The sequence below is a fragment of the Phoca vitulina genome, unplaced genomic scaffold (genome assembly GCF_004348235.1).
Source record: "Phoca vitulina isolate PV1807 unplaced genomic scaffold, GSC_HSeal_1.0 scaffold43, whole genome shotgun sequence".
Classification (NCBI taxonomy): Eukaryota; Metazoa; Chordata; class Mammalia; order Carnivora; family Phocidae; genus Phoca; species Phoca vitulina.
Window position 1 is genome coordinate 6,213,144 of NW_022589746.1, and position 27,213 is coordinate 6,240,356.

Here is a 27,213-nt window from a genome sequence, read left to right on the forward strand (position 1 = left end):
GAGAATCAAAGGAGATACTACAGAATTGCTTGGAAAAAGCTAAAAGCTGTATGCAAATGAAAGTGCTTTTGTCACTACTGCGATTAATAAGTAAATTCTTCAAGGTCTGAATTGGTCTACTTAATAAGCAGAAGACACTTAATAATGATGATGAGAGGGGCGCCTGGGTGGCTCAGTCTGTTAAACATCTGCCTTCGGCTCAGGTCACGATCCCGGGGGTCCTGGGATTGAGCCCCACATTGGGCCCCTGCTAAGCGGGGAGCCTGCTTCTCCCTCTCCTCCCTGCTCATGCTCTCTCGCGCGCACTCTCTCTCTCCCAAATAAATAAATAAAATCTTAAAAAAAAAAACAATGATGATGAGACACACATTTCTCACTACGCTAACACAGAGAGCGGTAATAGTTTCACTTTTTGGCCAAACCAGGAATTCCAGCTGATGGATGTGCTCTTCTCCCAGAAAACCTGGAGGCTGAGGGGAGTGGGAAGCTTCTCTATGGATCACTCATGTGATCTGCTGCTGGGCAAAGATGAGCCACCTTCTTTTCAGCTACCCTTCTCATGTTAACACTGTGTGCCAAATCTTAACTGGTCACCTTCTTTCCTTTGATGAAGAATTTGTGTCTAGTTTCTAACTAATGAATGAAATACAAAGGAAGAAGTTAGAAACAAAATCATATGGAAAATAATAAACTGATTTACCTGGAAAATGACTTTTAGAGGGTTTTTTCTAAAAATGACCAAATAATTTTATTAAGAGTCAGCTTAATAAATTTTATTTTTAAGACAAAAGATCCCCAATTATGGTGGAGGAAAGAACACACTTACTCTTCATCAAGACCAATACGTCGACCAAAGAACATTTCAATGAAGCATTCTAACAATTCCTGTGTTCCCCGGTGAAGATACAACTGGTTGGCTAGCAAGGAAAAGCCACGGTTCTTTAGGAATTTATCTTTTTGTTCTTTAGATGCTCTATTAAAATAGGCATCTAATAGCTAAGAAAAAAAATTAAGACAATTTACATAATGCATTAAAATTTTATAGGATGTACAGAAATCAGGCAAATACTTGTAAGTTACCATTTACTTTCATATGTATAGAACGTAGAAAGCTAAAAAAAATGCCATCTCCATAGCAAAACAAAAATAATCTTTGTTTCTGACTACTTTGGAATGCTAATGATGACTTTATCTTGGCGATCTTAATACTTTTGCTATGGGGAGACTAACTTTTTTAGCTAAGCATGGACACCTAGTAGACTGGTAGCTCACTCAAGTATAAGTACTATATTTGTGCTTTATTCTGAAGGAAAAAAAAATAGTCAACACTGTACTATCCTCTCCCTGTAAATATGTGTGTGTGTGTGTATGTGTATCTACTAGACTTCATTTCTAGACTTCCTGACAGATTATTTATCCTGAGCACAGGCCTGAATTTCCACCCTTCCCTGGCATCTTAAATGCAACACGTGTAAAACCCAATTAATTATTTTCCTTCCAAAATCAATCTTTCGTGGTTCCAATCTTAGAGCACACAGTAGCACCACCTTCCTAGATTTCACAGTTAATCTCACTTTTGGCTTTTCCGGCCCTGCTTGCCCACGTGTAATTATGAAGGTCTCTCCCCTTCATTCCAACGAATGTCTCTGAAATCTGCGTGTCCTTCGCTTCCCATTTCCCCAGATCAGGAACTCATCATTTCTGCCCCGGACTACTGTGCTAGCCTGCTAAACAGAATACTTCCACCTTGTAATGTATGGGGATTAACATAACAATAAAAAAAAATTAAAAAAAAAAAAAAAAGAATACTTCCACCTCTCCTCCCCTGCAATCACTCCCTCACAGTGCTGATAGATGATTCTTCCCCAAACACACATCTATTTACTGACCTACTTAAAAACTTTCCAAGTTTACAGCATGATACCAAATGTACCTTTTGCATGACTCCTTCCCTGGTTCCCCCATCAGAATTAATTGCTTTTCCTATGCTCCCACTCTTCTTTATTAATATTGCCACTGAAGCACCCATCACAAGAAGTCTTTACATTTTATTTAGTTGGGTAGATGTCTTTCTCCCTCACTAGACTATAAACACCTGGAATGTGGAAATCACTCTACTTTATATCCCACATAGCAACTAGCCCAGTGTTTTGCACATGGGATGGAAGCTCAATAAATACTGGGTTGAATTGCAAGTGCTTAAAAAACATCCTACTTAAGACAAACTAAAGAAAATGAGAATCTCTAAAAGACCATTTCAATATTGGGTTGTTTCCTAATGGAAACCAATCATATCAAATGTTTATTCATTGGACACTATGCTTAGAACCTAGTGTACACCAGACACACGATGCCCATCCTCATGGAGCTGATATGTCAGTGTGGGAGAGTGAGAGAACAAGCACACAGATAGAATAAAAAGATAATTCCAAGACATAGCTGGGATGCTAGAATAAATGAGGAGTCGGACACTAGAGGGAAGCTATTCTGAAAGGTGATCGGGTCTCTGAAAAGGTGACAGCTGAGCTAAAACTTGAAGTAAATGTTTAAGATTTGATACTACACTGCAGGCAAGATTTCCAATGAACTATGTGTTCCTTGTAGTTGGTAGACTTAAAAAACATATGGGTATGAATCGATATATGGAGGAGAGCTTAAAATTGCATGATAATACATATAAAAAATGACTAAGAAGTAACAAACTACAGTTGACCCATGAATGACCCCCCACAGTTGAAAATCTGCATATGACTTCTGACTCCCCCAACGTTAACTACTAATAGCCTCTTGTTGACTGGGAGCCTTACTAAGAATATAAACAGTCGATGAACACATAGTCTGTATGTTCTACGTATTCTATACTGTATTCTTACAATAAAGTAAGCTCGAGAAAAGAAAGTGTGATTAAGAAAATCATAAGGAGGAAAAAATATATTTACAGTACTCTATTATATTTATAAAAAAAAATCTGCATGTATAAGTGGACCCATGCAGTTCAAACCCATGTTGTTCAAGGGTCAGCTGTATATTGGTTCATTATTCCTTAGAATAAAATAAAGCTTTAGGTCTACTTTAACACATATATTCAAATTTTAAACTATACATATGTTTATTTTTCTGAATTAAAACAACACATCTAGAGTTTATCCTTACTTTAATAACTCCTTGTTGTATAGCAGGTGATGGGTGGTTAACGAGGACTAACAGTGTATCTGCCTGAATGAGCTTGTCCATCACATCTTGAAGCATAACATCGGGCAGGATGAGAAGAACTCCACTTAAGAGCTCGTATAATCCACAGCATATAGGTACCAAACAGTCTTCCGTTACACTAAAACAGAGACCCCAAAAGTCTTACTGACACAATTATCAGGAAGACAAGTACATAATGATTACCTTAAAGCACTGTAGGGAGTAGTAATAATTTTAATCTGTAAAACAAAGGTTCATAAAATGTTTAACTGAGACTAACAAATGTGCCATCACTTTTTTTCACTTTATTCATCAGCGATATAGTTTAGGCACACAGTCTATTAAACACCATTCTATTCCACAGCTATGATGTGCAATAGGGTGGTGGGCATTAGCCACCTTTCAAGCATTCAACAGGCATATGTGGCCAGTGTCCACTGTACTTCACGGCACAGGCAAAACATTCCCATCACCACAGAAACTCTCGTGGGATGTTGCTACTTGCTACTGTAAATCTTATAGCTTCCCCGAAGAGTTTTTCTCTAATAACTGTAAGAATTAAATAGACCACAAGGCATTTTTTTCTTTAGTAACTATTTATGGTTTGGCCTTGGGTAAAATATAGAATTCAATACTATCTAGCATTCAAATAAAGAGAAAGGTACCTTTCTGTTTGTTATTATTATATATGTTGTAGATGAGAAGTGACATAATGAAGACATTTCTAGAAGGGTAGAGATTCTTCCAAGAATAGGAAGACAAAGAGGGGGGCCTGCAAAACCATGCGAGTACCTGTGAGTACTTGCAGTTCGGCTGGAGTTTGGCCCATAACCCAGAGAAAAGGCAAAGTTCTCCCACTCATCGGTGGTGTTCCTATCAACAAGACTCGGCCAACGTCCAACGGCTGCGGATCCATTCTGGGAAGGAAAAGCTAGCCCGAGGCTTGCACTAGTGCTGTGGCTGTGCTGGAATGAGGCCAGTCCCTTTAGGTAATCAGGTCGGCGTGGGCAGGACTCGTCCCCAGGACTGTCATCGTCTAATCTGGGTTCTGCTGCCAATTCTTTATGATCAACTTTGACCGCCGGAAATCCCAATGTTCCTTTTGGGACACCATTGACAGAGGCGCGGGCTGAAAGGGCAGCTTCCATTTCATACGCAGCTTTTGCAGACTCAAAGCTACTGACAAACGCATCCTCTTTACCTTTTTTCAGGGTCTCGGAACTCACCAGAGAATTCAGTTTCTCTGCTTGGGAAGCAACATAATTATCTGCAATATTTTGTAACTTGTCAATACTATAACCCAAACTTCTAGTCAGTTTTTGCGGTTGCGTTCGAGGTGAAACAGTAGGAAATGCTGGTAGGCTTCTAGAACGCAGCATGTTGGTGGTCATCCGTTGTGGGATAATATTGCAGGAATTGTTTCCTGGTGAGAGTAGAAAGAAAAATACTCTTTAAAAATCTATGAAGTGGGACCACCTGTTTTCTGCACTATCAGTCACAACCACAGCAATGACCCATTTATCTAGCAATGTTAAAAGAATCCACATAGGGTAATGTTCCTAGTAACTAGTGCTTAAAATTCTTAAGTGCTCAAACTATTTTTCCTTTTAACTATTTTTTATTAAAAGCTTCCAAAAATGTATGTCTTTTCCTGTCTCCTTAACAAAATACAGTGTTGACTGAATGATTCAAAGTCATTAGGATTAATGGCTCTACTGTAGTGAAATTAAGTGAATTAAGTGAAAATTTACTTCAGGCTAGCACTCACTAGGATATAGTTTGATGTAGTGGAAAAGTGTGGGCTTCTCAACAATATATAACTGCATTCAAGTGATGGTTCTTTTTTTTTTTTAAGATTTTATTTATTTGAGAGAGAGAGAGAGCACGCACCAGCATGGGGGAAGGGAGAGGGGCAGAGGGAGAGGGAGAAGCAGACTCCCCACTGAGCAGGGAGCCCAATGTGGGGCCAGATCTCAGGACCCCGGCATCATGACCTGAGCCGAAGGCAGATGCTTCATCGACTGAGCCACCCAGGCGCCCTCATGTGATAGTCCTGTTAGTTAGGCGGCCTTAATTAATCATTTAATTATTTGAGTGTTAGTTTCTGTAAATGTAAAAGGAGGATTCAGAGTATCTACTTTGCAAGGCTGCTTTAAGGATTAAGTGAGATCATATTTGTGATGCTCCCAGGATAGTGTCTAGCATATAATAGGTGCTCAATAAACAGTAGTAATACTCATACTTGTTGTTATAATTACTAGACTAAATGGCCCTAGACTGTTCTGTCTCTCGTCCATTTCTGTGGTTACTTCTTGATGCTATTAGTGAGAAGCAATAGTTTTTTGACTTCCTATTATAGCTGTCCGTTTGCTGCTTTTAATACTCCTTACATAAGGAGAAATCACCGTCATTCTAAGTGCACGGGATAAAGTGAATGCTGTTCAAGGTGTGGTTTGTGCGCCAGCAGCATGGAGATCAGCAAACATTACCTGGGTGATTGTTACAAATGCACATTCTCAGGCACCACCCTGGACCTACTGAATCGGAATATATGAGGGAGGGGCCCAAAGATCTGTGTTTTAACAAGCTCTCCAGGTGCTTTCTTTTGCCTGCTAAAACTTGAGAACACTGATGTTCTGGATAGTAAATAGGCACTGGATGAACTGTTTTAGAGCACAGGCTTTTTGGCAATAATAGCTCCGTAGCTCAGAAGTTTTTCCTAGTTATTTCTGCATTTTGGCTGGAGGGCTAAGGCTGCTGAAAGATTCTGTTCAAAAGACCTGGAAAAAAGGGGGGAATGATTGTATTTGAAAATGTTTGCAGTGATGTACAATGATGTTAAGGATAGACATTTCCTATAAAATTCCAAATAAAACCAATTAAAACACATCCCTCTTCTCTGGAAGACAGCAGCTGTCAGGAAAGGAAAAGAAGCACAGCCAGTTCACAACTAGGAGACATGTTCCTATTGTTTCTCTATAAAAAGTAGAGATGAGGTAGTTGTTAAGTTAGGAAGACAGAAAAGTACTGTAAGCTTAAAGATTGTTATGGAAATAGAAAAGGGAATTGATTTTGAACATACTGAAGAATGACAGAGCAGCATTAAAAGGCCAGCTACAGTCGGAGACCCTTGTAAAGACAGGAATTCTCTCCAGCAGCTTTCAGCAGCGTGAGGATAGTTATACTGAGGCAGGTTTGGGGTTTCTCAGGTCAAGAACGCCAAAGGCAAGGGGACGAGGAAGCTGAAGGCCGTGTCAAGAAGTAACTGGCTACTGGGATCTAGGCTGGACGGGGAAACAGGCAGAAGGGAACATGGGAGGTGACAAAGGAACCGGAAAGACAGGAGGTTGTTATCAGAGAGTGGGATACTGGAGTGTCAGAGCTGGGAAGTCTTCTTGATGATGATGAAGTCCATGTATACTGGTAGATAAAGTAGAAGGAAAGGTCCTCAGAGTCCAAGAATGAGAAGCTGGAGTACAGGATGGTCATTGTCTAGAATGACGTTTAGGTAGAAAGAAGAGAGTAAGCCAAACAAAGATTTTGAAGAAAATGGGAAAATAAATCAGAAACTTAATGAAAGACAAATCACTGTGATAACAGGGGACAGAGAATTCCAGAGCAAGACAGCATGCACCTCTTCTGTTCCCTAATTCTCTGGAGTGTCTCTTGTTATATTGAGTGTGAGCTGCTGATCCCAGAAAGTAATGAAATGCATTCCTTAAATATATTCTGTAATTTTGTTTTAACCTTCCATTTATTTGATCTGAATATCACGTATATCATACTGCGAAAACATGTACAATTTATTTATCTGCTAATATTCAGAACTATATCAGGAAGGGTTACACTTTCATTATTGTTTATGTTTACCTTCAGGCGGTGAAGCAGTAAAACCAGATGGGCTTATTACCATAAATCCAGGGCTAGGAACAGACTTTCCTCCACTGCTGGAATGTCTCAGGTATATGATTGACTGGACTTTCTCCTGAAAGATCTTGCCATCTAGAATCAAAAAAAAATCTTGAGACAGTAAAATTTTTTTAAAAGGATAAAACGAAAATATAATTTCAAAAGCAAATCATTAAATATAAATTTTTATGAAAAGACATTCAAAGTGAAAAAATATGGCATGTTTTATACTAATGCACATTTGCTATGCAAGTACACGCTATTACTTCTCAGATGTAGATTTTTTTTTTTACTGTTACTTGCCACGTTAACTTTTATTTTCTTTGAATTGCAACTATACTTACATTTATTTCTATATTTGAACAGCTAACTGTTCACTTCACTCTTTGAGGAAAGGACTCTGTCCTATATTTTTATATAACTCCTTCAATGTCCAATATGACTCCAAACTTCAGCTTAATCGTCCTTTCTGAGCTTCAGACTTGTAAATTCAATGGCTCAATTTCTTAAATGCACCATAAATGCTACAAATCTAACTCTGAATCCTCTTTCTGCCCTAAATTCAGTCCTTCTGTTTTGTTCTCTGGTTCCTTTGGCAGAAGCACCCATTTCCTAAATAGAAATCAGGATTCACCCTTGACCACTACCTTTCCTTTATCCACGTGAAGTCAGTTTCCAGGTTCTGCTGACTTGATTTTGCTTCTTGAACTCCTCTTGTCCCAAGCACAGTGCTATAATGTGGGCGCTTCTTATCTCTCACCTGGAGGCCTGTCACAGACTTCTAAACGGTATCTGCGATGGACATCTGGTCACCCTCAAATCCTCATAGCTTTCAGAATTCTATCAAATGTCAACCCCTGCTAAGAACCTTCCAGTAGCTCTCTGTTGCCTCCTTAACACTATGGATAAAGTCCAAACTTCTTGTCTACGAGAATCTCCGTGATCTGCCTCCAGACCCCTTCCAGCCTTCTTTCTGCCAGGACAGTTCCATACACCTATTTCTCACAGCTCCCAATCAAGCTGTTTGCTTTGTTTGGAAGCCCCTTCCCTTCAACTCCTCCCCAGCCTTTAAGCGGGCATCACCTCCTCCAGGAAACACCTCCTCATCGGGCTCTATGCTTCCAGAAAACAAAATATTTCTATCACTGTGCTTTCCACATGATGTCATTACCTGTTTATGTCTCTTTCCCCTCAACTAGGCTGTAAGCTTCGTATAGGAGTGGACCACATTTTACTCATCTTTGCAACTACCCTGTTTCCAGAATCTTGACAGTACTTTATTCACTAAATGTGTGCTGAACCAAACATAAAGTCATGCTGTCTGTTTTCATTTGGATTTTTACGGCTGTTGAATCATTTTATTCATTTATTACATTCCTAAATGCCTGTTTTACAACCAGTTTTCCTCTCTAAATTTACTATCTAGTTTTCTCATAGGTACATTCTTGCTTGCTTTCTTACCACATTACATTTTCCTGGTTCTTTTAAAACCCTAGTTATTCCATCTTTCTCTTATACTAATTACTCTTTCTTTAGTTCTATCCTTTGCTTCCTTTTTCCTTCATTCTCTCTCTATACTTTTCTTCAATGGTCTCATCTAGTCTCAGAGCTTCAACTTACTTCTATGTGGGTAGTTTCTCTTTCCTGAATTTTATTGCAGTAATGTAATTCCATCATATTTCTTTGCTCAAAACAAACAAAACAACAAAACAAAACCCTTCAGTGACCACTAAATAGAATATAAGTTCAAATTCTCTGGCCTCACATTCAAGGACCCATTTAATATGATCTTAGGGGGGAAAATAAATAAGTGACGGTCCCAAACTATATTTACGGTATTGTTTCTCACTGATCCTTTATAGATCCCTATACTTGGGTAAAATTCATTATTCTTTATTTTCTCTATTTTTTTTCCTCCCTTTAAGTCATTTTCTTTACCTGGAAACCTCTCAAATTCTACCTAAATTCTTCAACGCCCATGTCAGATATAGAATCTATTAAATCTTCTTTCTCCACAGCTGTCTGATGAGACCCTCACTCCTCTAAAATCTAATCAGTCCTTCTTTTGAATCTATTAGGTACTTAGCAGATATTGTTTCTTACTATAGTTATTAGAGTGTTTGTCCCCTCTCTCCTCCTGGCAGTGAAGCTCTCTGAAGGCAGAGACCGTGTCTGGCCCATTCTACAGCCCTTTGCCCTGTCCCAGTCCCCGTGTGTGATTAGGGCAGTTTCCAGCACAGAGAAGCCAGTCCATGAATATCAAACAAATGTGGATCGAGTGGGAAGAAAAATACTGAAAACTGAGATAGCCAAAATCTAACAAAAATGATTATACCTACCTATGTGCAAAGAAAAGTAGAAGTTTGTGGGGTTGTGACAAACATAAGTATTAGTAGGAGGGTGAACGGCTAAAAGGAAATTGAAGATAACTGTCAATAATTCCAAATCTGGAGGAGATCCAAGGACTTCCGCTATAATTTTCACAAATGATCTACAAACCTCGCGGGGCATGGAAGTAAGCTGCCCCTCTTTGTGTTCCTGAAAAAATAAAAAAACTCTCTTTAGATTTAAAGAGAACTGTCAACTTAACTAACATTTTTCATTTAAGCAACAGATTCCATTTAAGACAGAATTGTGTTGGTTTACTACCCTAGTCTGACCATATTTACCATTAAACTGAGTTGCTACTTCTCAATTCAAGCAATCTTGCCATTAAAAATTCATTACAACCAATGGCAACTTACTTCTAGCCCATTTATTTTAATTAACAAGGCAAAGTTATATTGTGGCACACACAAGCCTGGCTCAGAAGCCAAACCACCTAGCTGTGCATTCTGGTTTCCCCACTCACTAGCTGGGTGATTTGGGGGCATATTTAATATCTCCATGCCTCAGTTTATCTATAATATGGGAATGATCATGTTACTTCATAGGGTTGTCATAAGGATTAAATGACACAGACTCTTGGAAGAGCACCTCACATATAGGAAGCCCCATGTAAGGAGACCTGGGAGAATGCCAAGCAATTACTAAACATAAAGACAGGTATAAATAAATTATTTATACTCTCCAACTCCACCCCCCAATAGATAGCAGTTGGCCTCTAGATCAACCCCGAGGGAGTTAAACTTCCTCATCTTCCCTCTCCCTGTACATGTGATGTGATACATCTGAAAAATGATACATCTCTACACCCACTTTTCTTCATTTACTCTTGTGGAATTGCTACATCAGTGTTACTTCTGCCATAGCCATCTGCCTTTTTTCAGAATCGTGTCCCTGGTGCCTTCCCCCTTCCTGGTCGCCACCCCAGCCGTTCATTCCCAAGTCCATCCCAGGCCATGTTTCCTCAGTCTTGTCCTTTCCACTGACCCCTTACAAATAGCCACTGGTATCCTACTTCATTAAAAAAAAAAAAAATCCCCTGGGGCACCTGCGTGGCTCAGTTAGTTAAGTGTCTCACTCTTGACTTTGGCTCAGGTCACGATCTCAGGTCAGATCAAGCCCCACGTCGGGGCTCTGTGCTGGGCATGGAGCCTGCTTCAGACTCTCTCTCTCTCTCTCAAAAAAAAAAAAAGATTCTTTCTCTCCTTCTGACCCTCCCCCTACTCTCTTTTTCCAAAAAAAAAAAAAAAAATTCCCTTAACTTGAATTTTGGGAACCTTTTGTTAACTTTCTGTTTCTCTCTTCTTTCGCTGCTAGACCTTTTAATCATTATTTATTTTCACTATCTCCAATGAATCCACCACACGTGCTGCCTAAAATGCCCGAAACCTGGTTCCTGCCTTCTTCATTCCTTAATGATTCTTGCGAGTCATTAAAGAATTTCTGTCAGTGGCCCTTTACCTGTCCACATTTTCTTTGAACTTTCCACATTATTTGGCTCTGGAGACCACCTTTTTCTTTCCCCCTCTGCCCACCCTGGGCTTTCACTTCACTGTTTCCTGGTTCTTCCCTTAGCTCTTTGACTACTCTTTCTACATCTTTCAACAGTTTCTTTTTCCTGTTTCACACCTGAAAATGGGTATTTCCGGAGGTGCAAGCCACAGCCCTCTACGATCCTTTCACTACACTGTTTGTCTTGTAGTGTTTATCTGTCCCCGTGGCTTCAGTGCAGACAGTCCCCCATCTGTCCCTCTCATCCATGTCCCCAGTTCCAATCTTGCACATCTAAGTGTCCACTGGTCATGGCCACTGAACGCCCCACTGTAATCTCAGATGCAGAATGGATAAGCTACAAAACTTGTGTGTACAATTCCTTCTTTCATGATGCTATCATCCTTGTAGTCTCCCAGGTGGAAATTTTGCATCATATATTTCATTTCTCCTATAGCTCCTATTTAGACAGAACCAAGCCCTATTAATTCCCTTTACAATCTCCTTCATATTTGCTCCCTACTTTTACACTCCTGCTTTCATCACCTGAGTTCAGGTTTTTACACTGTACTCATGAACTAATGAAATGGCCCCACATCCAATATACTACCAATTTATCAATCTTTCTTAAATACTCTGAGATACCATAAAGACAATAATTAAGTTCATTTCTTTATATACTTCCCACAATACCTAACATAAAACAATTCTTAATAACTAACTGTTATTTTGATAATGGGCTCTTTGAATGAAGAAGGATGAAGAAATATACTTTTCAGGAAAAGGAATTGGTACCTCGATTTTTCTAGCATTTTTATAAATATATGGAAATGAGAATATATATATATATATATATCCTAGTTTACAAGTGTTACTTTTCTGACATGGAAAGACTGAATGAGAACTTCACACTGTCTTGTGAACTCTTTGAAAATTAGTCAGCAAGTTTCAAAGTGGATATACAAAGAAAACTGATTTAGAGAAAAATTGCTGTATAAATGTTACATAAACTATTCAGCAAGCAAGCAGTGAGCCTCTGAGCATACTGTATTGTATTCCTGAAGACAGCAGTCTAATTTACCACAGGGCCAAAGAAAGGCAATAAAATCTTTTTGTTTTTGTTTTTTTAGAATTCATTCATTCAACAAATATTTATTGGGTGTCTCTATGTGCCAGGTACTGGAGTTACAGTGTGATCAAGAAAAAAACATTATCTGCTGGAGGGGAGAGGGTGGGGGGATGGGGTAACTGGGTGATGGACATTAAGGAGGGCACATGATGTAATGGGACACTGGGTATTATATAAGACTGATGAATCACTGAACTCTACCTCTGAAGCTAATAGTACATTATATGTTAATTAACTGAATTTAAATTAAAAAAATAATCAAAAAGAAAAAGAAAAAAACATTATCCTTGCCTTCAGCAGGTTTACAGAGGGAAATAAACCAGAATTTCAGAAATGACGACATGACACCAACAAATGCAGATGCATGGAGTGAGTCAGGGGAAGGGCAAGGGTTCCTCTAGATGGATAGAGAAGGGAGGGCTTCTCTCAGGAAGTAAATTTAAAGTGGAGATATGAGGAGAAGCAGGCCAGATGGAAAGAAAAGGATCAACAACTTCTCAGTCAGAAAAAATATCATGTGCCCTGAGAGGGGAAAAGACTCACTTGTTTAAGGAAGAGAAAAAAAGCCAGGGGCTGCAGTGACATGAGGTGAGGCTGGTGTGGTCACCAGAGCATATAGGCTCTCTTTAGATACTGTCACAGAGTCTGGATTTTATCCCAAGTGCAATGGGAAGCCACTGGTGCCATCCAAACAAAGGCATTAAAAACAGAAATATTATTGCTCTCAGGGAACATCTGAACTTATCCAACCTGATAAAGTGCTAGTAGATGCCTCACTAAAAAAAACAAACGACCTTGAAAAATATTCTCGTACACTGACCAAAGTGATAAATTTAAGGACATCTGTGAAGGCAGAGCAAAAGATTTAACTAGAAGCCAGGCCATAGCACAGACACTACTGGAGAGGTGAGTGAGTGTGCCACTTTTTCATATATAATATTTTGGATATATTTTCAATATGCTACTTCTGGTACATATAATAGATCTTCGGCAAATCCATACTTATTAAAACAAAACATACTTGCACTTGTTATTTAAGGAATGTGGGATAAGTTTTAGTTAGCAATAATCATGCCTCAGATTAAACCTCACTGGCCACCATTCTGCCACTATGCAAAGCTTACAACAAGTTAAAATTTTCCTATTGTTGATATTCAAGAGATTACAAAATTATTATTCTATTCCAACATAGAGACATCGCAGAAATACAGTAGTTGTTGTTCTTTTGTAATTGAGTAAGGAATGATGGAAGTGCGAAGGTCAAGCTGTAGGAGGCAGGGGTTGCAAAGAAAGAATCCAGGAGAATAGGGAAGATGGAGAAGAGAAAAAAAAAAAATTCCTTCCATTGAAAGTCCCACAAAAATGTGAGTTCACAGTACTGAGTTACTAAACAAGTAATTGTGGAAAATATCTCCCAATGTAAAGTTATGTGAAAAGTACCTGCAAAACCTGACAAGTCAGTAGAAAGTGATGGACCACTCGGGCTTTCAGTAACTGCTTAATATTAAAGACCTGCTGGTGGTGATCCGCTCTGATGAGGACTTCTAGAGCTGCCAGCAGCATTTCCCAAGCTCCTTGCTGAGAAAATAAACACATACCAATCAGCACATGGTTATTGAAAAACATACTACAACCTTTTTAGAAGACATATATCAGTCTATCACTGTGTGTATATTCAGGGTCAAAGATTAAATTTATCTGAAAAAGCAAATCTTAAAGTTTACTCCACACTATTATTATTATTATTATTATTTTAACCAATAGTGCATTTCTAAATACTTATGTTGAATGCAATATTGTATTAGGTGCTTCAGTACATTAACCTTTCTGCAACGTTATCTAATATACAGTATTTTCAATAGATGAATTATTTTGAGGGATTTATTCAACATAGAGAAACACACATTATCAATATAATTGTTTCCAAATAATTTATTTTCAAAGAGTATTACTAAAATGCATAAACTTCTATAATTTGTGTATACAGCACTTAATTAAATAATTTTAGAACAAATTGCACTAAATTGAAAAAACTCACTGACAATGTGAAAATTCTGCATTTTTGGATTGATTTACTTTTAAGTCCAAATAATAGAATTCTGTGCATGATTACTGTGTATCTTCAAACATCCTTTTAAGGTGCCTTAAAAATGATTCTTCCATGTAGAATCAACCTTAAATTACCCTCAGTAATGGAGAAAGAGCAATCTTCTATAGATAACTAATATTGAAAGATAACCTTCACCTCATTTTATTGTCCCAAATGACCTTTCAGCAAAGCTGTTAACAAAAAACAAAATTAACTGGTTTGGGCTGCAGGTCTTGCTACTTTTCCTGCCATTATTTGATAGTAATGAACAATGAAAAGGCCAAGGAATTGACAGATTTAATCATACTATTATAACCAAGGCCTCTCTCTTCATAAGACAGGGGTCAAGATGCCCTAGAAGAACAAGGCATATGAGAATGGGAGCACAAGGCAGCCCAAGTATGAAAACTTGATTCAGGTCTGAAAAATAGTACCAAATAGAATAGTGGCAAAGTAAACAACCAACAACAAAAGACAAACTCAGTTAAAAATTATTCATTAGGAAAGAAAACCTTATTTCAAACTCACAGAAGTATTTGTGTGTATCACTACTGAATTCAGGAAAAAAATGTTTTGTTTTCTAATCAACCACCCCAAATTAGCATCCTCTTTTGAAATACTAACTAAAACAACCGTCGACCATTTAGTTAGGTTCGCTCTTCCGATCCACAGTCAAGCTGTTAACTATATATTTGTATTTATACTGCCTTTGTGTGTTGACATCTGGTATCACTGTACATTTGCTTTTTCTTCATGCAACATTACACATATTTTTATGCATACACATATATGGTTATTTTTTATTCTGAAAATGAGAATTTATTTGGGATGAGAAAAGAAATCATGACAAATTACAAAGTTTTAAAAATTGGTAAATATGATAAAGTCCAGAAAAAAGCAATAGTTCAGTTAGCTGCTTAACACAACATTATAATACTTTCCCCCATGTGAGTCTGCATATTCTTTAATTGCTTCTTTTTTTTTTCTTTTGCAGAATAACTGACATACAATATTGTATTTGTTTCAGGCATACAACTTAGTGATTCAATTTTTATATACATTATGAAGTGGTTACCACAAGAAATGCAGTTACCATCCACCACTATATGAAGTTGTTATCATATTATTGGCTATATTCCCTATGCTGTACCTTACATCCCCATGTCTTATTTATTTTATAACTGGAAGATTGTACCTTCATATAATAATACTTTTGTAATATAATTTTCTACAGGAAGATTAGAGAAATAATTCTGTCTTTCCTCTAGTATGCTTGGTCAAAACTTATCTTTCTTAATAATAGATTATAAAGGTTTCTTTCAGCTTCCCAACTCATTATTGATAATGAGTAAATTTGGGGGAAGTATTGCCAAATCTAGGAATAACTGATTTTTTAAAAATTCTAAAGTAATATACTTTGGATTGGCCTTTAATTACATTTGATGGTAATGTTGTTATCTCTAAATAGCTCCAGACAATCTAGTCTACACTAGAATAAGGAGCTTATATGAGCCTATACCATGAAGACTGTTTAAAACTAGGGCACTGGGTGCCTGGGTGTCTCAGTTGGTTGAGAGTCCTACTCTTGATCTTGGATCAGGTCTTGATCTCAGGGTTGTGAGATTGAGCCCTACATTGGGTTCCACACTAAGCATGCAGTCTACTTAAAAAACAAACAAAAAGTCTCCCCCCCCAAAAAAATAAAAAACTAGAGCAGAAAGGAAATAGCTCTGTATTCATTCCCTGGCTGGGTCCTTGTGAAGACCAGTGCATCCATCCAGTTGTAGAGATGCTGTGTCTAGACCTAATACCAACCATGTTCCTCAACTTACGCTTATGATGAAGTCAAGACTTCATAGCTTTGCCCTACATACCCTGATTCAGCTCTGTGACTCCTGGGTAACTTGGCTGCCCTACTCAGAAGTGCGTACATTTACCTCTCCTTGACTTGACTCTCCAGACTCGTCTTAGCAGTAAACCCTTTGAGTGTTTATGGTCAATGCAAGTCCCCAACTGATTTGAATGAGCTCCATGTTCTCCAGCCTGAGTACTGCTCTAGCTATTTCTAGTTAGGCCAAGCTCTGATCCTAACCCTCCAGCTCAGCATTACCGATGACTGCTCAAAAACTTGCACAGAAAATAACCTCCACATTTCCATTTATAATTAACATTACATTGAAGTAATAAGTTTGTTCTGTTCTCCAGAAGAATGATTAGATAAATATTTAAAAGTACATGTCTCGGGTGCCTGGGTGGCTCAGTCGTTAAGCGTCTGCCTTCGGCTCAGGTCATGATCCCAGGGTTCTGGGATCGAGTCCCACATCAGGCTCCCTGCTCTGCAGGAAGCCTGCTTCTCCCTCTCCCACTCCCCCTGCTTGTGTTCCTGCTCTCGCTATGTCTCTCTCTGTCAAAAAAAATAAATAAAATCTTTAAAAAAAAAAAAAAAGTACATGTCTCTCTGTGCAGCAAAGGAAACAACCAACCCATGGAATGGGAGAAAATCTTTGCAAACACATATCAGATGAGGGATTAATATCAAAATATATTGAGAACTCCTACAACTCAATAACATAAAAAATATCAAATAATCCATTTTAAAAATGGGCAAAGAACATGAACAGACATTTCTCCAAAGAAAATATACAAATGGCCAACAAGTATATGAAAAGACGCTCATCATCACTAAATATCAGGGAAATGCAAATCAAAACCACAATAAAATATCACCTCATACCCAATAAGATGGCCACTATCAAAAAGCCAGAAAATAACAATTGTTGGCAAGGATGTGGAGAAATTAGAATCCTTGTACCTTGGTGGTGGGATTGTAAAATGGTGCAGTTGTTATGGAAAATAGTGTAGAGGTTCCTTAAAAAATTAAAACTGGAATTATTATATAATTCAGCAATCCCAATATCCAAAAGAACTGAAAACAGGATCTCAAAGAAATATTCACACACCCATGTCCATTACAGTGTTATTCACAAAATCCAATATATGGAAGCAACCTAAATGTCTACTGATAGAAGGAAGGATAAAGGAAATGTGTTATATACATACAATGGTATTATTCAGTGTTACAAAAGAAAGAAATCTTGTCATATACTACAACGCAAATGAACATTAAGGACATACATTAAGTGAAATAAACCAATCACAGAAAGACAAATACTGAATGATTACACTTCTATGACATGTCTAAAGTAATCAAACTCACAGCAACATAGTGTGGTGGTTGCCAGGGACTGGGGTGGGGGCAGGAGAAATAGGGGGAGTTGTTCAATAGGGATAGTTTCAGTAAAGCAAGATGAAAATGTTCTAGATATCTGCTGTACAACAGAGTGTATATAGTTAATACTGTACTATACATGTAAAAATTGTTAAGAGGGTAAATTTATGTCATATGTTTTCTACCATTAAAAAAAAAGCACATGGGGGCATCTGGGGGCTCAACTGGGTAAGCATCTGATTCTTGATTTCGGCTCAGGTCATGATCTCAGGGTCATGAGAGTGAGCCCCACACTGCGTCTGGTTTTGCACTCAGAGGGAAGTCTGCTGGAGATTCTCTCTATCTCCCTCTCCCTCTGCCCCTCCTGCCATTCACACGTGCGTGCGCGTGAGCACTCTCTCTCTCTCAAATAAATAAATAAATCTTAAAAGAAATAAAATCAATAAAAGCACATGCCTTGGCTTTATTCCATATCTTCCAGTCAAGCAATAGCTCCTCTAGCAGTTTAACATCTTGGATTATAGCATTAGACTCTACATCCAACTTAAACTCTCCATTCTCATTGACATGAATAATATCTTCACCACAGCAACCTTCAAGAAGGGTCTATGGAAAATTAGCATTAATACAAGATGCATTAATAGATGATTAGTCCAAAAATTCAACAGAAACATTAAGCTTTCAATCTTAGCAGTCATAACATTAAATTCAAAGGAAAACTAGTGAATAATTCAACATTTCACATAGTATCTTTAATTTGTTTCAATTCAAATTAGAAAAATACAAACTTTCAAATATTTGTAAATGATTATTCAGTTTCAAACACAGGTAAAATAAACATTCTATTTTTATTTTTTATTTTTATTTGTTTTTCTATTATTTTTTAAATTCAATGAATCTGTTAGGCTTTAAAAACTTTTCCAAGGGTGCCCGGGTGGCTCAGTCGGTTGAACGTCTGCCTTCGGCTCAGGTCATGATCCCAGGACCCTGGGATCGAGTCCTGCATCAGGCTCCCTAGTCAGTGGGGAACCTGCTTCTCCCTCTACCCCTCCCCCCTGCTTGTGTTCTTTCTCTCTCTCTCTCTTTCTCTCAAATAAATAAAATCTTTAAAAAAGAAAAACAAACCCTTTTCCAAAAAGTACTAAGGATTCATGCCATAAATGTGGATCTTGATATTTTAAGGAGTGGGGGGTTGAGGGTGCAGGTGAAGAGATAGTCTCTTGCCTTACTACTAGTACCCTCAGAGAGAAATAGTTTCACATTACCAAATGCTTTTAGCTAGAAAGGTGTTTAAGTATATCATGACAGCTGGATCAAAATAAAAACTAATATAGCTTTAAAAAACTAACTCTGGGTTCTCTTCCATAACTGGGAGCTGAGGCAAACAACAATTGTCTCTGTGGGTCTTAATTTCAGCAACCTACAGAATGAGGGGCCAGGCTTAAGAGACAGCTCCAGTTCATCCAGATCTAAAATTCTATGAGTTAATTTTTTTCTCTTACTCTTCTAAAATGCTTTAAACAAGACAAAAATGTAATTATGTAAATGATGAAGAAAATCAGAAGAGTATCTTAGTTTGATTAAATATACACTGTTGAGTTTCCTTCGTTTTCTTCAGAAGTAACTGAAACACAAAATTCTATTGTTGGAACACTAATGGAGAAGTATCATTGCATATGAAACTGTAAGAATAAATTTTATGAGGACATACCTTCAAAACATGAAAGCCAACAATGCATTTTTGTTTAATCAACACCTGATGAATCATGGAAAGTCCATTACAATTTTCTAATTCATGTATTCTCTGTTGGTTATATTTAGTTAATGAGAGTATAACTCTCAGTGCTAATGCTTGAGTTTCTTCACAGCTACTGAGTTCCACAACCTAAAAAATATATATATATTTATTTTAATTTATTGAGAGAAAAATTTAACATGTATGATTATCTACTAATACATAACATCAATCCATCAGTTTTATTTGAAAGCTATTTTTTTTTGCTCACACTTCATTATTCAAGCATTATAAATAAACAAAAATGAAAGACATAAATCCCATGATCTTTAGTCTCTTAAATATACTATAAATGAACTAAAATAACATTTACAACTGTGTAAGTCAGTAGCATTTTATTAGTGATCTGAAATGTCAGCAAAATGCCTCAGGTTTTTTATTAGTCCATCAACAAAAAGGCTCTGCATTACATGCTGTGGAAGAAAACAAAGAAGTAAAAGGCATGATGCTTGCTCCCAGTGGGGCCTACTATCTAGTCAAAAGACAAGATCTATGTAAACCACAGATTTGCCTTGTACTGCAATTAAACCAATGCTTTCTGACAACTACTATAGATGAAACACACACCTCATTATCATGACTAAAGGCAAACAAGAATGAGATCTGAGTGTTACAAGGGCGCAGAAACTATTTCCAACTCTATTCTGCTTGGGTTAGGGAAGCCTAATGGAGAGAAGATGGCCTGGAAAGATGGCAAAATCCTAGAAAGTAGGAACAGCAGATGGCCGGGTGCAAGAGACAGGAGAGGGGTAAAGGCCTAAAGCCAGAAGCTCCTGGTACAGCTAGGAGGCTGCAAGTTGCCTATTTGGCTGGATGGTAGACATTCAGTTCAACAGGCAGCCTATACATGCAAGGTTTTTAAGAAGACTAAATTTAATTTTGTAGGGGAGGAGGAAAAATAGTGAAGAAAGTTCCTAAGTTTTAAGTGTGACAACATACATTAGAAGTCTTATTGGCAAGATCCTAAATGTGGGTAAAACAAAAGATCAACCATTTTCTCTAGGATCTAGTCACTGTGTAACAGTAATCATAACAACATTATGTTCAGTAACTTGATGAAAGAGGGAAAACCAAAGATATACATTTTTTATTATACAAAGCTATAAAAGTCAGTCATGAAATGTTGATGAGGAGTTAAAAAGCTTTTAATTTTAAAATATTATGGGAAAATCAACTAGATATTGGATGCAAAAAAAATTTTGAAAAAGGAAGAAGAAAAGAAAAAAACAGCTTAGAGTATCCTGAGTCAATGTTTACAAAATATTTATAAGAACAGTAATGATAATAACAGACACTGATGTGCCCCTTATTGCAAAATCAATCAAAGGTGGTGGTTCCATCGAGGAAAGCAAGCCAGTTAGGGAGACATGCAGAATGCTGCAGAAGTTACACCTAGAAATAAAATTCTAAGGATGAAAGAAGATTAAGGCTGCTTTAGTTAAACAAGGAAATGGACCTTGAGGAAGGACAGATAATTAGTACCATTTGTACTCCCTATTTAGGATTTCAGCAATCCCTGTAAACAATCAGTATGTACTTATTGACAGTCTACTCTATGTCAGGGAAGACATTGTCCCTGCCCTAAGACGACTAAGTAGAACAGATAGTTAAACAATTCATTCTAATATAGTACTCATGACATCAGTCAAGCTTTTTATATTTCTCCTTCTCTTTAAAAAAACTTCAAACAAACTCAAATTATTTTTTGTACTTATTTGCTGACCCTTGTTTTTTTCCATGCATCTGGAAGCTTGGGAAAAACAAATTTCACAAACCTTATTTTAAAGAACACATTCCTGGGGCGCCTGGGTGGCAGTTGGTTTAAGTGTCAGACTCTTGGATTCGGCTCAGGTCCTGGTCTCAGGGTCGTGAGATCGAGCCCCGAGACAGACTCTGCGCTCAGTGGGGAGTCTGCTTAAGATTCCCTCCCCTTCTGCCTCTCCCTCTGCCCCTCCCCCATGCTCTCTCTCAAATAAATAAATAAATCTTAAAATAAAAAAAAGAATACATTCTTTTCTAAGGCCATACCACCTTGAATGTGCCCAGTTGTCCAAAGAACACCTTTCTTCTTTTTGTTACTATAACATGTATTTTTTTCCTCATTGACAATTTAAGTCTTGTACATTTATTTATTTATTTATTTAAATGTAATCTCTAGACCCAATGTGGGGCTTGAACTCATGACCCCAAGATCAAGAATCGCACATTCTACCCACTGAGCCAGGCAGGCACCCCATTAAATCTTGTACATTTAATATTTAATTGTTCTAATTACATTTCTGGATAGTAGAAAACTTTTAAAATCTCCACAATTAAAAGAAATTTTCACCATGTGTGGCAGAAAGCTTGATGACTTCCTAACCAACATGTGATTTTATCTTAAAAGTTTAATATGGTTGATTTATAATTGTTTTTGTAATTTAAAAAAATCCACTGAAATTTAGCAGTATTAAAGAAGTAGTTTCTCTCTTTTTTTTTTAAATTTTTTTTATTGTTATGTTAATCCCCATACATCATTAGTTTTAGATATAGTGTTCCATGATTCATTGTTTGTGCATAACACCCAGTGCTCCATGCAGAACGTGCCCTCCTCAATACCCATCACCAGGCTAACCCATCCTCCCACCCCCCTCCCCTCTAGAACCCTCAGTTTGTTTTTCAGAGTCCATCGTCTCTCATGGTTCTTCTCCCCCTCCGATTTCCCCCCCTTCATTCTTCCCCTCCTGCTACATTAGAAGTAGTTTCTCTTCAGATAAAACTGTAATCAGTGATTCTTACCCTAGCAAAGAGAAAAACAAATATACCAGTTCCACCAATCTCGTGCAAAATGCCTTGAATAGTTTTACATTCAGTAGGCCGGAGATTCTTTAGATGATGAGATTCTAACAAGATGCTCTGAACTTCTTTTGAGCTGAAGGGTCTTTGGGAAAGTTGGGTTTTCATCTGACCTTTAAGTCTAATAACTGGCTCATAGATGGTATACTGAGCAGGACAGTTAGTTGTGTAAACAACTGAAAGACTTTCCTGAAACACAAATATTTTCTTTTAGTAACTAAACAAAATTTAAAAAGTTATCAACCAGCAAATAAATATTTCAAAGTGAAAAGGTACCCAACAAATTGTTTTCTTTGACAGACACTACACTAAACAAAGATAAACATGAGGAGCAATGTGGCTACCCACAAAGGAAAAGATCAGTTTCAATTAGCAGTGACCAATAAATAATATAAACCTTGTCAAGGCTGGGAAAGATTCCGGCTTTAACCATTTTAGAATAAACATGAAATTACACTTCCTATTGCTACTAAGAACAGCTGAGTCTTATACCACATTCATTGCATACCAGGCACTGTTGTTTGCATTTACAAATATTAACCGATCTTTACAACCTCATGAAATGGGAACTCTGGGTCAATGAATTCAAAATTTTTGCCTTGAATTTGTTCATAGGCTGACTACTCATTTAAAAGTGACTGTAAGCCAGATCTTTCTACTAGAATAAAATTCCAGACTATCATCATTCCTAACTAAAACTGAAAAGAATTTGCAATATTTCTCCCCACAGAGGGTAGTATCAATCAGGTTCTAACTTCAGGTAGGGAGCTCAGGCTTAGGGAAATCATGTGCTTCTCATAGAAACTATGGTGGTCTTGGGCTTTGATCACTTTCAACCACGGTGATTTAAATACAGTTTCATCCAGACATCATCTGGTACATTTGTATACCAACTAACACGACTAACAGTCTACTACATATGATTACGCTGGGCAAAACAAAACCTTAAACCTGCAGTAGTTTTCATCAGCAAGCTGAAAAAATGTTCATCTGCCTGAGACGAGTCCCACGTGACACCCCCACCTTGCCAGACTTTTTGCTCATGACGTCATAATCCCCAAGTTACTAAACCAGGCTAAAAAAATTTGCTTGCTAAAAAGAGTTTTCACAATAAACCCTTTGAATTTTTGTTTGTGATAATTTATGTTAAATTTTATGACTTATCTAATTCTTTTTAAGCAAAATAAAAGGATTAAGGTAATTTTGTGTGTGAAAACAAATGGACTAACCAAAAACTAGAGAGTTAAAATTATTATCTGAACAAACACTAGTTGTGTGAACTCCTTGGTCTCCCTAAAGCATGGATTCCCAGCGTGTGGTCCTGAACCAGCAGCATCAGCATCATCTGCGATTTGTTAAAAATGCAAGTTCCTAGGCCACACTTTGGACCCTACCGAATCCGAAACTCTGGCCCAGCAATCTGTTTTAACAAGTCCTCTGAGTGATTCTGATGCATACTCAGGTTTGAGAAACATTTCCCTCAAGCATGTTTTCTCAACGGTGAGACATTCGGGGTAATTCTTTGCTGTATAATACTGCCCTTGCACTGTGGAACATTTAGCATCCCTGACCACCGCTCATAGTGGACCACCATAATGCTCTCAGCCCCCTTTTTAAATACTCCCCCGGGAAAAAAAGACCATATGCACAGTATCAGATCATTAGCCAAATTCCATAGGCATCCGTGACCACCACTCCATCATAGTGGACCACCATAGTGCTCCCAGCCCCCTTTCTAATACTCCCTAGGGAAAAAAAGACCATATGCACAGTATCAGATCATTAGCCAAATTCCATAGGTATCTACCCTCTAGCTACTTTACCACAGATACATATTTAACACCACTTAAGACTTACATATGTTTTACAAAATATCTATACTAGAATTTCTCCTTTCCTTTAGTCAAATGTTACAGCTTTAAAACAGAATTTATTTTGATTATGAAATATACATCTCATTAACAACAACAAAATACATTCCAAATTAGTAGTCTCCTTCAAGTAAAAATCATCTCTGACCTCTAACTGTACCTCTCATAAGAAGCAAGAGAAGGAGGAACACAGTTTCATGGTCAGATCTACCAGTTTTTAGTAGATCTTCTAAGACAAAGGCTCAGCTTTCTAGTTGCTATAATGAAAAATATCCACCACAAGTTCCTAAATTGTATACTAGAACAAAATATTACAATAATGTATAAAAAACAATCTGAGAGTCTCATATAAGCAGAGTTAGCAATATTTTGAAAGCCAAATTCCTTATTGTTATTGATATTAAAGAATAAATATTCTAAAATCTGAGTATATATAATTAAAGCTAATATTATAAATAAAAGTTAGTATTTATTTATAAATATGGAAATGAAATATAATGAGCAATATTTTTTAGGCTAACACATGTTATATTTTCACTATATCATAAACATTTTTCTTGAATGACTAGGAGGTATAAACTAATACTTAGTATAGAAATACAGTTCTAAGGAAAAGGGGATAAAAATTTGAAACTTGAAAGCAAATTCTGAGTATTTCAATTTTTTTAAGAAGAAACTATGTTCTTAAGGAGCAAAAATGTTGAGAAAGAAAGAAGATACACTTTAGAAATTTAATTCATAGCTAATTACACATTTAATAAAGATATATTATCAGTTCCCATAAAGTCAAAACTTATAAAATGAAAACTTACAATTAAGAGACCAATGTCCACTTCTTTCTTGGTCATAAAAAGTTCTCTGATTTGTTCACATTGCAAAATTTCTTTATTAATATATTTGGAGTAGTCATTCACAGGCTTGCCATATTTGCATGGCATTATAGATGTATGGTTGGGTCCACAAGCATATAGATAAAAGGCCTCTTGTGAATCAATCTTAGCTCCTGAATAGCAGAAAAATAAAGTTACTTATTTATATCACTCCAACCAGAATTTTTTTTTAAGACTTTATTTTTATTTTGAGAGAGAGCAGGAGCAAGGGGAGGGGCAGAGGGAGAAGCCGACTCCTCGCTGAGCAGGGAGCCAGAGCGGGGCTCGATCCCAGGACCCCGGGATCATGACCTGAGCTGAAGGCAGACCCTTAACCAATTGAGACACCCAGGCACCCCCAACCAGAATTTTTTATAAAAAACAAGAAATCAAGAATTAATTTTTTCTGCCAAATTCTTTTATCTCTATACAATTGATAAAGCCTCAAATTCCAAATTGGTGTCATGAGCAAATAACCTATGCCAACTATGGATGGAAAATGAATTAATATATATAGAGTTAACTGTGAAGCTTGTGATAAAATAAATCACAAAATTCTGTTTGTTCTTTAGAGAACAGTTATTTTGGTTTTGTTCTGCCCTTTTTTTTTTTTTTAAGTAAATGGAAACTACACTTCAGTAAATTCCTTTTTAAAATAAATGTGGGTTGATGTCTCTATTCCTTCCACCCATCTATCTATTCAATAAACACTGCCTGAATGCTATTATGTGCCAGGTTTAGTGATATATATATATATTTTAAAACATATATTTCTTTTTTCCCTAAAATTTAATATTTTTATAGAATATCCTAAAGTTATAAGTAAGAGAGACAACTATTCTAAGTTTACTTGTCATAATAGTGCATTTTCCAGGATTATAAAATAAAGTTGATTTAACATAAGCTTTCTTTTTGGGGGAGAGGGGTTGGGGTAACATGCACACCCCTACATTGAATGTATGTATCAATTTTAAGAAGCATCTCGATTATAAAAACGTTAAAATATTTTAAAAATGCATCTTGGTATCTAGATAATATAGTACTTATTAAGTATCAATGAACAAACAGGGATTAATATCTTATCCAGGATAATTTACTAGTTTAATACTTATTAACTGAAAAAAATTAGAAATCCTTTGAAGGAGAAAAATATACCATTGAAGAGGAGTAAATTTCCCAGGTCCCATTTTCCAGCCAGTTGCAAAAACTCTTCTTGGGATGATAAACAATGGCCAATCATGCAAAATGTCTTATTGCTATCAGATGACAGACTTGTTTTTCTTGGAAGCACAAAATCCAAAGTAACATCAGGTTTCCTACACAAAAAACAAAGTTAAACCAATTATTTCAGTGACTTCAGTATTTTACAAGTATGAATGTTTAATAATGGGAAATTCTTGAACAGTTTTCTTGGTTCGGCAACACAGAGCTGGTGAAGGGAAGAAAAAGAAGAACGGATTCTGCTGTCTCTTGGTCCACGGTGCTGGCAGTATGCAAATTCCAGAGAGGGGGGCAAAACAGATGCCTGCTGGTCCTATAGCAGGTCATGGGACATGGGACTGGACATGTGACACGAGTTTTCTTTGTCATTGACTTCTGCACATGTGCCTTCCTGATTTACAGACACAAACTGACCACCTCCCCCTAATTTTACCAAGAAGTCTCCCACTGTGGTAAACCATTCCTAAAATATCATCTATGAAGCCTTCAAAGACTACTCAGAAAAGAATATCACGTCTCTAGGTTTTGTTCTAACTAGCCACTGAAATGCCAGCGCTTTTCTGCATTTTCTGTTTTTTCAATGCTTAGTCATGGAGCTTTAGATTAGTCTCCTCTATTCACATGAATCCTTACAAAAGACAGAGTAGGAAAAGGTAAACAAACGCTTTCTCAAAGACAGACACACATGACGAGAGGATTTCACCATCCGGTTGGAAGTGCAGAGTACCAAGCTCTACCCCTATTTGGGGAATGTTTTAAGCTCCACAGTAAGATAATGAAGGTAAATTATAAAGGTAAAGTTTATTAATAAGATAAAGACTTAGTATACACTGACATGGTTAGCTCTTAATGAGTAATTCTACATTGGTATATCCATTTATTTAAAAACTCTTCCCTAAGGCTTTCTGTTTCATATCTACCCTGTAAATTTAACTATTTGAATAGAAATATTTTCTGATAAAGATGTAAGATAATTTCTTTTTTTTTTAAATTGAGGTTTAACTGGCATACAACATTAGAATGAGATATTTTCTATTACAGGCATCTTTTCTGGAACCAAATACATGGCCGTGACTGAAACACTACTGCCACCTATTGGCAGCATTACTTGATACAGTTTTTAAGGGTAAAGAATGCTTTGCAAGATGAATTCGACAAATATTATCTACTGTGTGCCATATATTCCTACCAGATTTGT

At 37.1% G+C, this 27,213-nt stretch overlaps 1 protein-coding gene and 1 pseudogene across 6 annotated transcripts in view; both read right to left on the bottom strand.

Annotated features, from left to right (window-relative positions):
- Window positions 1-27,213, bottom strand: part of LYST (lysosomal trafficking regulator) — a 185,730-nt gene that overhangs the window by 77,720 nt on the left and 80,797 nt on the right. For all 6 annotated transcript variants that reach the window (XM_032430448.1, XM_032430445.1, XM_032430449.1 and 3 more), the window contains 11 exons: window positions 25,950-26,110; window positions 24,738-24,928; window positions 21,998-22,243; window positions 19,136-19,309; window positions 17,881-18,030; window positions 13,547-13,684; window positions 9,441-9,639; window positions 7,063-7,194; window positions 3,985-4,615; window positions 3,154-3,331; window positions 827-996 (listed from right to left, as the gene is read on the bottom strand). In XM_032430448.1, the coding sequence (XP_032286339.1) occupies window positions 827-996; window positions 3,154-3,331; window positions 3,985-4,615; window positions 7,063-7,194; window positions 9,441-9,639; window positions 13,547-13,684; window positions 17,881-18,030; window positions 19,136-19,309; window positions 21,998-22,243; window positions 24,738-24,928; window positions 25,950-26,110 (2,370 nt within the window). The remainder of the gene's footprint in view (window positions 1-826; window positions 997-3,153; window positions 3,332-3,984; window positions 4,616-7,062; window positions 7,195-9,440; window positions 9,640-13,546; window positions 13,685-17,880; window positions 18,031-19,135; window positions 19,310-21,997; window positions 22,244-24,737; window positions 24,929-25,949; window positions 26,111-27,213) is intronic.
- LOC116648456 lies at window positions 13,099-13,227 on the bottom strand (annotated as a pseudogene).